Genomic DNA, 12,905 nt, shown 5'->3' with positions numbered 1-12,905 from the left:
CACAACATAACAAACACACACGGTCACGATTGAATTATCAGTGGGTGAGTTCGGCCGGAGTGGGGGGCATGTTACTGTGTTATTGGAGATGAGATAAGAACATAGAACATTCCAGCGCAGTACAGGCCCTTCAGCCCTCGATGTTGTGCCGACCAGTGGAACCAATCTAATGACCCTCTAACCTAAACTATTCCAATGTTATCCATATGCCTATCCACTGACCATTTGAACGCCCTTAAAGTTGGTGAGTCCACAACTGCTGCAGGCAGGGCATTCCACGCCCTTACTACCCTCTGAGTAAAGGACCTACCTCTGACATCCGTCCTATAATTACCACCCCTTAATGTAAAGCTACGTCCCCATGAAGAAATGATAAGGTGAACTGAAGCTGCCTTCTTCCTCTTCACAACTCAGGGCGATGGGTGTGGGCCGTGCTTGACAGCTCAGACTGGCCAACTCCAAACGAATGTCCCAGAGGATGAAAACGGGAGCTTTACAGGAAGGCATCCAGCTGCCCTAACTCAGCCTGGCAAGCAGGTGAGAAACTCCACGATATCTTTCACCCATCGTCTTCGCAAATTCAGAAGTAAGTCAGCTACCCTGTGTTGTGGAATGTTGCGTGTGATGGGAACTTTCTGGTAATAGATAGAGTCCAGTCTACTGAGAAACTGTTTGCTGGGAAAGGTGCCCCCAACTCGAAATGATTCACTGGGAAATCATTATTGCTGCCTGCCCTCCCAATGCACGAACGTGACTGGTTTATCCAGGGTTGACGTGACTGTTAGTCTCTCTTTCATGTCTCTGTCAAAACCCATTGCTCTTAGATCTACAGTCAGATTTAGCCACACTTCAGCTAAATGTCAGTAACTCGTCGCTGGCACATTACCCTCCACACTGCTCCCCTTTCCACCAAAAGTTAACCTCCGTCAGGCCAAGGGGACGAATGAAGAATAACGATAGGTGGATCAGAGTACTGTCGAAATGGAAAGAATACTCGGAACGGTGGAGAGATTTTAGTCTGAGTACAGAAATTATTCAAAGCTAATGAACAGTTAGACACATAATTTGAGATGCTGTAGATGCTGGAAATCTGGAACAAACACAAAACAAGTGCTGGAATTACGCAGGAAATCAGGCAGAGAGAAACAGAGTTAATCTATCCGGTCAATGAACTTGAATCAGAATAGGAAGAAAAAATTAAATTAAATGGTGGCCTCCATCTGAATCCGGCTGGCTTACCAAGGGCTAACCTGCGGAGCAGACTCGATGAGCCGAGTGGCCTAATTCAGCTCCTATGCCTTATGGTCTAAGCATTTTACAGTATAGAACTCGGGATAATCTGATTTTGAGTAGTGTGTGTATGTTGTGAAGGGGAGGTTGATCTCCTCTTTCACTCAACACTCAAAAAAAAAGTACCTCCCTTCATCACCTGTTAAAGAGTGTGTGAGAAGGGGGATTATCCTTCAACAGCTTTTAGTGGTTAAATCAAAATGATGACCTGAGACACTCTCTGAAGAATCAACAAGTAACACTTTATTTATCTAACTAACAATAAACAGGTTAACTAAACTATAAAGAAACCAAATAATACACAATTCTAATGGAATGCTATTTAAAATAATCCAATTCCCACTAATTAACAAAAAAAAATTAGAATTCTTAGCCACACTCAAATTTCAATCAGGTTTGTCGTCTTCTGGAATCTTCTGCCCTCTTTGCTGATCTCTTCTGTCTTCACTATTGAGATTAGGCTTTCTTTTAAGACATAAATGTGACTGTTACGCTGGCAGAGATAGTTACTGGCTGTGTCCCTCTCTAGCTGTGGCAGAGGCTGTCTGGCAGAGGCAGTTGCTATCTGGCCCTCTGGACCTGGGAGCTATCTCTCATACCCCCTAATGACAGAGCAAAATCCCCGCAATAGGATTGGTTTACAGGTTACCAAAACATCAAATTCAAATCTGGTAGGCTGCTGTTAATCAAATGCCTGGTTTAAACTGATTGATTAAAATGCAAAAACAACCCGTTGTCTTGGCAGCTCCACTGCCCAGCCTCGCAATATAGTGTTTCACACTGTGTTCTCTGTGTACTTGCAGTTTGCACCTGTATCTCTTTTAAAAAAACATTTTTTTTAACAGAACCGTGAAATTTACAGCTCTTAGCATTTTATGTATTTTTAAAATAATTTTACAAACACTAACTTCACAACAGCCTATATGTGATAATATAGCACAGATTGAGCAGAATTATATTGGCTTTATAAAAGCTAAATTACGAAGGCAGGTTGTATTGAGTAAGCTCGTATTCCTTTGAGTATGACAGATTACAGCATAATCTTAGAGATATTCAAGACGATGAAATGGTTTGGGAGACAGAGAGAAACTACTTCCTTGAGTGGGACAGTCTGGAATAAGGCTGTAAAACATTAATATTAGAATGAGACTAATGGGGTCTGATGTCAGGAAGGAGCCTTTCAAACATTGGAAATCTGGAACTTTCTCCCCAGAGATGTTGAGAATATTTCCACTTGGAGACTGGAAATAGGAGCTAGCTCTGTCAGAGACCCGTCTCCGATAGGAAACTGGTGTGGCTGTTTTAACATAGAACATAGAACATTACAGCGCAGAACAGGCCCTTCGGCCCACGATGTTGCGCCGACCAGTTACAAAAACAATGACCCACTAGCCTATACCAATCCCTTTTCGTCCATAAACCTATCCAGAGATCTCTTAAACGCCCCCAAACTAGACGCATTTACAACTGCAGCAGGCAGGGCATTCCAATCCCTCACCACCCGCTGGGTAAAGAACCTACCCCTGACATCCGTCCTGTAGCTACCCCCCCTTAATTTAAAGCCATGCCCCCTCGTGCTAGCTTTCTCCATCCGAGGAAAAAGGCTATCACTATCCACCCTATCTAAACCTCTAATCATCTTATATGTTTCAATAAGATCCCCTCTTAGCCGCCTTCTTTCCAACGAAAACAACCCTAAATCCCTCAGTCTCTCCTCATAGGACCTCCCCACCATACCAGGCAACATCCTAGTAAACCTCCTCTGCACCCTCTCCAACGCCTCCACATCCTTCTTGTAATGCGGGGACCAGAACTGCACACAGTACTCCAAGTGCGGCCGCACTAGAGTAGTGTACAGTTGCAACATTACACTGCGACTCCTAAATTCAATCCCCCTACCAATAAACGCCAAGACACCGTACGCCTTCTTGACAACCTTATCTACTTGATTCCCAACTTTCAGGGATCTATGTACACACACACCTAGATCCCTCTGTTCATCCACACTATTCAAAGTCCTCCCGTTAGCCCTATACTCGACACATCTGTTGCTCCTACCAAAGTGAATTACCTCACACTTCTCCGCATTAAATTCCATCCGCCACCTCTCGGCCCAGCTCTGCAACCTATCTAAGTCTCCCTGCAGACTATGACACCCTTCCTCACAATCTACCACACCTCCAATTTTGGTGTCATCAGCAAATTTACTAATCCACCCAACTATACCCTCATCCAGATCATTAATAAAAATTACAAACAACAGTGGCCCCAAAACAGATCCCTGAGGCACACCACTCGTAACTGCACTCCATGATGAATATTTACCATCCACCACCACCCTCTGTCTCCTATCTGATAGCCAATTCCTGATCCAACTTCCTAGATTACCCACAATCCCATACATCTGCATTTTCTGCAGAAGCCTACCATGGTGAACCTTATCGAACGCCTTACTAAAATCCATGTATACCACGTCAACTGCCTTACCCCCATCCACCTCTTTGGTCACCTTCTCAAAAAACTCAATAAGGTTAGTAAGGCATGACCTACCCGCTACAAAACCATGCTGACTATTTCTAATCAATTCATTACACTCCAAATAACTATAAATCCTATCCCTAATAATTTTTTCTAAAACCTTGCCCACAACAGAAGTAAGACTCACCAGTCTATAATTCCCGGCAAAGTCTCTGTTCCCCTTCTTAAACAATGGGACAACATTCGCTATCCTCCAATCCTCCGGGACTACACCAGAGACCAATGACGACCTGAAGATCTGAGCCAGAGGCTCTGCAATCACCTCTCTAGCCTCCCAGAGAATCCTAGGGTAGATCCCATCCGGACCAGGGGACTTATCTATTTTCAGCCCCTCAAGAATTTCCAGCACATCCTCTTTATCAACCGTAATACTGTCTATTTTACACCCCTGCAACCCAATGTCCTCCTCAGCTATATTCATGTCCCCTTGCGTGAACACCGAAGAGAAATATTGGTTCAATACTTCTCCAATCTCCTCCGGTTCCACACACAACTTCCCCCTGCTGTCTGTAACTGGCCCTAATCTTGCCCTGACCAACCTTCTGTTCTTGACATACCTATAGAACGCCTTAGGATTCTCCTTAATCCTATCAGCCAAAGTCTTCTCATGTCCTCTTTTAGCCCTTCTCAACTCACTCTTCAACTCCCTCCTAGCCAATCTAAAGCTTTCTAGTGCACTATCTGAGCCCTCCAATCTCATCCGAACATAAGCCTCCTTTTTCTTTTTAACCATCGACTCAACTCTTTTAGTGCACCACGGTTCCCTAGATCTACCAAATCCACCATGCCTGACAGGGACATACCTATCAAGGACTCGCAGTAGTTGCTCCTTGAAAAAACTCCACATTTCAGACGTTCCCAGTCCCTGTAATCCCCTAATCCAATCCATGCTTCCTAATTCACTCCTGATAGCCTCATAATCGCCCTTACCCCAGCTAAAATTGCTGACCCGAGGTTCATGCCTATCTCTTCCCATCACTAAGGTGAACGTAACCGAATTGTGGTCACTATCACCAAAATGCACACCAACTTCCAAGTCTAGCACCTGGTCTGGCTCATTTCCCAGCACCAAATCCAATATAGCCTCACCTCTAGTTGGCCTGTCTACATACTGAGACAAAAAACCTTCCTGCACGCTTTGTACAAACACTGACCCCTCTAGCGAGCTAGAACTATAGCAACTCCAATCAATATTCGTAAAGTTAAAGTACTTGCTGTCCTTTACTTCTTCTGACTGAACGAGATTCTTCTTAGTCCTTGAGTGACTTGGAGATAGGATGTAGAGATGCCAGTGTTGGACTGGGGTAAGCACAGTAAGAAGTTTCACAACACCAGGTTAAAGTCCAACCAGTTTATTTGACAGTAATTTCGGAAACGGTGTTCCTTTGTCAAGTGTGTGGAAGGTTCTGATCAGACAGGGACATATAAAATCACACACAGTTTACAGAATACTGATTAGAATCCAAGTCTTTACAGCTAACTTGCTATTCAAGTCTTAAAGATGCAGACATTGTGAGTGGAGGGAGCATTAGGCATAGATTAAAGAGATGTGTATTGTCCCCAGACAGGACAGTAAGTGAGAGTTTACAAGTCCAGGCAAGTCACGGGGGTTACAGATAGTGCGACATGAACCCAAGATCCCTGTTGAGACCGTCCTCATGTGTGCGGAACTTGGCTATCAGTCTCTGCTCAGCGACTCTGCGCTGTCATGTGTCATGAAGGCCGCCTTGGAGAACGCTTACCCGAAGATCAGAGGCCGAATGCCCGTGACCACTGAAGCGTTCCCCAACAGGAAGGGAACAGTCTTGCCTGGTGATTGTCGAGCGGTGTTCATTCATCCGTTGTCGTAGTGTCTGCATGGTCTCCCCAATGTACCATGCTTCGGGACATCCTTTCCTGCAGCGTATCGGGTAGACAACGTTGGCCGAGTTGCAAGAGTATGTACCGTGTACCTGGTGGATGGTGTTCTCACGTGAGATGATGGCATCCTTGGAGATATGATGTGGGTATGCCGGCGTTGGACTGGCGTAAACACAGTAAAAAGTCTGACAACACCAGGTTTTAGTCCAACCTATTTATTTGATAATATACTCGCAAGCTTTCGGGTTAGCCCCTTCGTCAGGTGAATGGAGAGTCTCTCCATTCACCTGACGAAGGGGCTAACCCGAAAGCTTGCGAGTATATTATCAAATAAATAGGTTGGACTAAAACCTGGTGTTGTCAGACTTTTTACTATCCTTGGAGATAGTCAGTATTTAGTTTTAATTTGAACTATTGATTTGGAACTATTTACAAGTTGGACCTCGTGGTAAGAACATCGGATACAGATTGTTTTGTGTCTTGCTGCCTTGGAGTCTCTGAATCACCTGACCCTGATGTCATGTCTACATCATTGTCTAATTTGAAAAATCGTTTACATCGTGTCTCCCCCAGTGGCAAAACTCTGACAGTATTTTGTTAAGATAGTTACATTGCATTCCCACCATCTGTCGACCTCTTGTACTACTCATAGTTTTTATCCTGCCACCACCCCCCCCCAGTCCCCCTCTATCAAAGGCATCAACCCCCAGCAGTACTCCCGGCTCTCTTGGGGGACATGGAAAGCAAATGTGTTCCATTACCTTGGCGGAACCTTTCCTGCCCCGCCTCTGGACTTGTAGAGAGAGAGAAAATTCCATGGACCATTTGAAGATCTGCTGAGCCCAATTTCCGGTCCTGGGGAGCATGCAGCTGGAAAATCCCACCCACCGTCTTTGGAAGGTGAACACATTGATGAGGTGGGAGAACGGTTTCTCATCACAGCTGGTTCCTGGGTTGTGACACTTACAATAACCGGATTGCAAAGGCAGATTAAAGTTTAATTGTTAGTGTCACAAGTACATTAACACTGCAATGAAGTTGCAATGAAACTGATTAAAGAGAGGACCCGAATGATCACATCCTCCTGGAAGGGAAGACAGTGAGCTGAAATTCTCTCTGTGATCTCCTTGTGTAGCACACTGGAGAAATGATAAAGCTTGAGAAAATGAAGAACTCACAGTTCCAGTGAGGAACGTCGCAGCTGTACCGATCACTACGGCAGTGACACCAGAGACTCAATATCTGAGTGAGGAATGAGTGGGGTGGATGAAAAGGAAAATGAAGAACATCCTGGAAGGATACGAGGAGAGGACGACTTCCTGATGAGTTGTAGGGTGGAATTTTCACTCTGTGGAGGCAGTGGTACCATTTTCACTCTTGCTTCAGAGTGAGGCCATTCTGCTGGGATCACTGGGTCAGCATGAGGAGGTAGGATTGCACCATCATCAATAAATCTCAGGAGGTGTAGTACTCTTCAGCTGGAGACTTTCTATAGTCTGGACCTTTGTTTACTTTTGCTGAGAGATGATTTGAGTGTATCCGTGGCTTGCTGGTGAAATCCAAGTGAGAGCCACAGTGTATATTTATGAGCAAGCTCTGAACATTCTCTATTGCTTTTATTCAGCTTGGAGTTAAGTATCTCATCCTCCCTGGGTAGCTGTGTGTACATTGTTGGCACTGAGACAGACTTACAAACACTGACTTGCTGAGCAGAGAAGTGTTCTGTACAATATGAGGAGTTTTGTTAATTCTTCATCTTCATTCCTAAGGGTTGGAATGAGCCAACTTTTGAGGCTTGGGCCTCCTGGCCCCCGTAAGCGTCATTTTAGATGGCTGAGTTTCTACTTTCTTAAGCCAGTCCAATTTCCACGAAAACATCTTACCCCAGTCCTGGTGTTTCGTCTAAATTCTGTTCTGTATCCCTGGATACAATCCAGGATCGCGTGTCAGGATCTTCGATTTCTCCCAGGAAATCATCAGGTTGAAATTCTGTATTTCCAATTTCCTGGGCTTCAAAATGACTGGAAGCTTGTTCCAGCTTTAGAACATAGAAAAACTACAGCACAAACAGGCCCTTCGGCCCACAAGTTGCACCGATCATATCTCTACCTACTAGGCTCACCTATAACCCTCAATCCTATTAAGTCCCATGTACTCATCCAGAAGTCTCTTAAAAGACCCTATCGAATTTGCCTCCACCACCACTGACAGCAGCCGATTCCACTCACTCACCACCCTCTGAGTGAAAAACTTACCCCTGACATCTCCTCTGTACCTACTCCCCAGCACCTTAAACCTGTGTCCTCTCGTAGCGACCATTTCAGCCCTGGGAAATAGCCTCCGAGAATCCACTCGATCAATGCCTCTCAATATCTTATACACCTCTATCAGGTCGCCTCTCAACCTTCGTCTCTCCAGGGAGAAAAGACCGAGCTCTCTCAACCTATCCTCATAAGGCATGTCTCCCAATCCAGGCAACATCCTTGTCAATCTCCTCTGCACCCTCTCAATAGCTTCCACATCCCTCCTGTAATGAGGTGACCAGAACTGCGCACAGTACTCCAAGTGGGGTCTGACAAGGGTCTTATAAAGCTGCAGCATTATCTCCCGACTCCTAAACTCAATCCCTTGATTAATGAAGGCCAGTACACCATACGCCTTCTTGACCACATCCTCCACCTGCGAGGCCAATTTAAGAGTCCTATGGACCCGGACCCCAAGATCCTTCTGATCCTCTACACTGCTAAGAATCTTACCCTTGATATTGTACTCCTTCATCCCATTTGACCTGCCAAAATGGACCACTACACGTTTATCCAGGTTGGAGTCCATCTGCCACTTCTCTGCCCAGTCATGCATCCTATCTATGTCACACTTTCTTTCTTTCAATTGAACTTTAGATCTATAGAATTATTTAAAATACCCAGTCTTAGCTGTAAACATTCAGCTCCCCCCTGCTGGGCAGTCTATGTGGCAACATTGCTTTTCAGAGCCAAATTGGGAAAATTTCAAAATCAGTGGGAGGATTTTTCATTGAATTATAGAATCCCTACAGTGCAGAAGGAGGCCATTTGGCCCATTGATCCAGCACCCTATCCCCATAACCCCATGTATTTTACCCTGCTAGTCCCTCCTGACACCAAGGGTCAATTTAGCATGGCCAATTAATGACACATTTTTGGATGGTGGGAGGAAACTGGAGCACCCGGACGAAACCCACACAGACACAGGGAGAATGTGCAAACTCCACACAGACAGTCACTGAGGCTGGAATCGAAGCTGAGTCCCTGGCATTGTGAGGCAGCAGTGATTTTGGAAGGTTCTTTGGTGGACAAGGCTTCGATTTTGGCCTTTCCCACTGGATCCATCCCTCCCGCTCTTCAGTGCGTCTAAAAAGTACACCCCAATTTTGATGTTGCGCTCAGTGTGCCTGCCACATGTTTGACCTCCTGTCATCCTTTCTTTGCAAGTGGTCCAGTACATGAGCTTGCTGTCTTCAACGTGGTCACAAAGTAACCAATGCTTTGAAGCCAGATTTTACTGACCAGTTGATACAAGTCATTACTAAATGAATTAGCAGATCCGCCTGGCCTTTGGTTCCCTTCACTGAACCTGACCCATTCAATTACTATATTCTTTGAGCTGAAGTAATTATTAAATGTCCTTGAAACCTTGCCATAGGACCTTAAGTTCACCTCAACCTTTTGTTTAGTCAGGACGTCATTAGCTATGACCCGGATTTTATATAAAAGATGTTGAGATTAGTTTCTTATCCTGAGTACGCAAACGCAGGCCTCACTGAAGGCCTTGTTTGGCTAATAATTATTTCCCATTACTTGACAGAGTTGTTTGTCATAACCTAATTTCCACAATTGTTGTAACTTAACTTTTTCACACCAGCATCTGCAATTTTTAACTGTTTTTAACTCTAGTTTCATTATATTGATTGCTTTATTTGAAATGAGCAACCTTAATCTTGTAGAACAATATGTTTGACCATGGCTGGAATTACAACTTAATTCTCACAAAGAGCCATTGTCGATATCTCACGTGTAATAAGTGTAAATGATTGTTGCTGTTAGCACTGTCTTATATGTCTTATAGAGACGTATAAGATAATGAAGGGGATAGATAGGGTAGAGATTCTTCCCACTTAGAAAGGATAGCAGGACTAGAGGGCACAGCCTCAAGATAAGGGGGGGGACAGTTTAGATCGGAGTTGAGGAGGAACTTCTTCACTCAAAGGGTGGTGAATCTCTGGAATTCTCTGCCCGTTGAAGTGGTGGAGGCTGCCTCGCTGAATATATTTAAGTCACGGGTAGATATGTTTCTGATAGACAGGGGAATTAAGGGTTATGGGGAGAAAGCGGGAAAGTGGAACTGATCCACTTCAGATCAGCCATGATCTTATTGAATGGCGGGGCAGGCTCGAAGGGCTAGATGGCCTACTCCTGCTCCTATTTCTTATGTAGCAGGGTGAGTGCGCAGTGAGGGGTTTGGATCGACATTCTAACAGCATGTGGCTCACTCTATAATCCCGTTAATTTAGGGTGATCCTGGACCAAAGGGTGACAGGGGAGATCCAGGATCAACAGGAATCCCGGGCATCCCTGGGATCCCGGGAGTACGAGGCCGCCATGGACCTAAAGGCGAAAAGGTGAGTCAGTAAATTTTCATTGGCTTTTTCTGAAGTGGGCTGGCGTATAAAAATGAAGAAATAATGTTTCGTTTGTAGCGAGGCAATCTGTTAGAGGTTTAACAAATTACCAGAGGCTTGGGTAGAATGGCGAGTCAGAGTCTTTTTCCTAGAGTGGAGATGTCAATGATTAGGGGACATAGGTTTAAGGTAAAAAGTTTAAAGGAGATCATAGAATTATAGAACCCTACAGTGCAGAAAGAGGCCCTTCGGCCCATCGAGTCTACACCGAACACAATCCCACCCAGGCCCTACCCCCATATCCCTACATATTATACCCACTAATCCCTCTAACCTACTCATCCCTGGACACTAAGGGACAATTTCTTAGCATGGCCAATCAACTTAACCCGCACATCTTTGGACTGTGGGAGGAAACCGGAGCACCCGGAGGAAACCCATGCAGACACGAGGAGAATGTGCAAACTCCACACAGACAGTGACCCGAGCCGAGAATCGAACACAGAACCCTGGAGTTGTGAAGCAGCAGTGCTAACCACTGTGCTACCGTGCCACCCACGGGATTGTGAGACAGCACAAACAGGCCCTTCGGCCCACAAGTTGCGCCGATCATATCCATACCTACCAAGCCATAGAACTATCTGTAACTCCCAATCCCATTAAATCCCATATACTCATCCGGAAGTCTTTTAAAAGACCCCAGCGAGTTCGCCTCTACCACCACCGATGGCAGCCGATTCCCCTCTGAGTGAAAAACTTTCCCCTAACATCTCCTCTGTACCTGCTCCCCAGCACCTTAAATCTGTGTCCTCTCGTAGCGACCATTTCAGCCCTGGGAAATAGCCTCCGAGAATCCACCCTATCTATTCCTCTCAACATTTTATAAACCTCTATCAGGTCGCCTCTCAACCTTCGTCTCTCCAGGGAGAAGAGTCCCAGCTCCCTCAACCTATCCTCATAAGGCATGCCTCCCAATCCAGGCAACATCCTTGTAAATCTCCTCTGCACCCTCTCAATAGCTTCCACATCCTTCCTGTAGTGAGGCGACCAGAACTGCGCACAGTACTCCAAGTGGGGTCTGACAAGGGTCTTATAAAGTTGCAGCATTACCTCCCGACTCCTAAACTCAATCCCTCGATTGATGAAGGCCAGTACACCATACACCTTCTTAACCACATTCTCCACCTGCGAGGCCGATTTAAGAGTCCTTTGGACCCGGACCCCAAGGTCCTTCTGACCTCTACACTGCTAAGAGTCTTACCCTTGATATTATTTGATATTATTCAATGGCTGATCTGGCAGTGACCTTAACCCCACATTCTTGCCTATCTCCAGTAATCCTTAACTCCCTTGTTAATTAAGAATCTGTACAGCTCAGTCTTTAAAAAACTCAGTGAGCCCTCTTCCAGCACTCACCAAGGAAGAGAGTTCCACACATTCACAACAGCGAGATACAACATTTGTCTGTCTCAAATGAGAGACACTCCTTAAACTGTGATCCCTGGTTCCAGTCTCTCCCACAAGGCGAAACATCCTTTCAGCACCCACCCTCACAAACCCTCTCAGGATCTTATATCTTTCAATAAGATCGCCTCTCATTCTTCTAAACTCCAGTGGGTACAGGGCCAGCTTATCCCACCTTTCCTTAGCTAATAACCTCTCATCCCAACCATCACCCAGTTCTCTGAACTGCTTCTAATGCAATCCGGACATTTGTTAAATAAGGACACCAAAACTGTACACAGCGATCTGTATATGGTCTCACCAGTGGCCTCTACAACTGTGGCAAAACATCCTAACTTTTAGGCATTCCATTTTCCTGCAATGAACATCAATGTTTCACTTCCTAATCACTTGCTGTACCTGTATACTAACATTTTGTGATCCATGTACCAGGACACCCAGATCCCTCTGTACCACCAGGTTCTGCAATCTCTCTCCATTTGAACAATAGAATGTTTCTCTACTCTTCATGCCAAAGTGAACAACCTCACATTTTCCCACATTATATTCTATCTGCCAAACTTTATCCACTCACTTAACCTACCTGTATCTCTCTGTAGACTCCTTCGATCCTCTTCAGAGTTTACTTTACTGTCTGTCTTTGTGTCATCTACAAATTTAGCAACCTTTCCTTTGCTGTCTTCACCAAGTCACAGAATCATAGGATCGATGGCGCGGAGACAAGCCCTGCGGCTCAAACTGGGCCATGCCAACCAAACTGCCCATCTAAGCTAATCCCATTTGCCTGCATTTAGCTCATATCCCTCTGAGCCTTTCCTAGCCTATTTCTGTCCAATATCCCTGCCTGAAGTCATTGATGTAAATTGTAAATAGCTGACCCCCAGCACTGATCCCTTTGGCACTCCATTGGTTACATCCTGCCAACTCAAAAAAAGATCCATTTATGCCTACTCTCTGTTTCCTATTAGTTAAGAACATAAGAACATAAGAAATAGGAGCAGGAGTAGGCCATCTAGCCCTTCGAGCCTGCCCCGCCATTCAATAAGATCATGGCTGATCTGTCGTGGCTCAGTTCCACTTTCCCGCCCTCTCCCCA

The 12,905-nt window shown here is 45.2% G+C and overlaps 1 protein-coding gene across 1 annotated transcript in view; it reads left to right on the top strand.

Moving 5' to 3' along the window:
- LOC145357700 (uncharacterized) overlaps positions 1 to 12,905 on the top strand; it is a 64,314-nt gene that overhangs the window by 9,943 nt on the left and 41,466 nt on the right. Inside the window, exons 3-4 of the mRNA XM_080211126.1 lie at positions 415 to 537; positions 10,238 to 10,345. Of these exons, the coding sequence (XP_080067252.1) occupies positions 415 to 537; positions 10,238 to 10,345 (231 nt within the window). The remainder of the gene's footprint in view (positions 1 to 414; positions 538 to 10,237; positions 10,346 to 12,905) is intronic.

This window comes from Carcharhinus amblyrhynchos, chromosome 24, assembly GCF_965287045.1.
Source record: "Carcharhinus amblyrhynchos chromosome 24, sCarAmb.v2.hapA, whole genome shotgun sequence".
NCBI lineage: Eukaryota > Metazoa > Chordata > Chondrichthyes > Carcharhiniformes > Carcharhinidae > Carcharhinus > Carcharhinus amblyrhynchos.
This window is presented reverse-complemented; position numbering and strand designations above follow the sequence as displayed.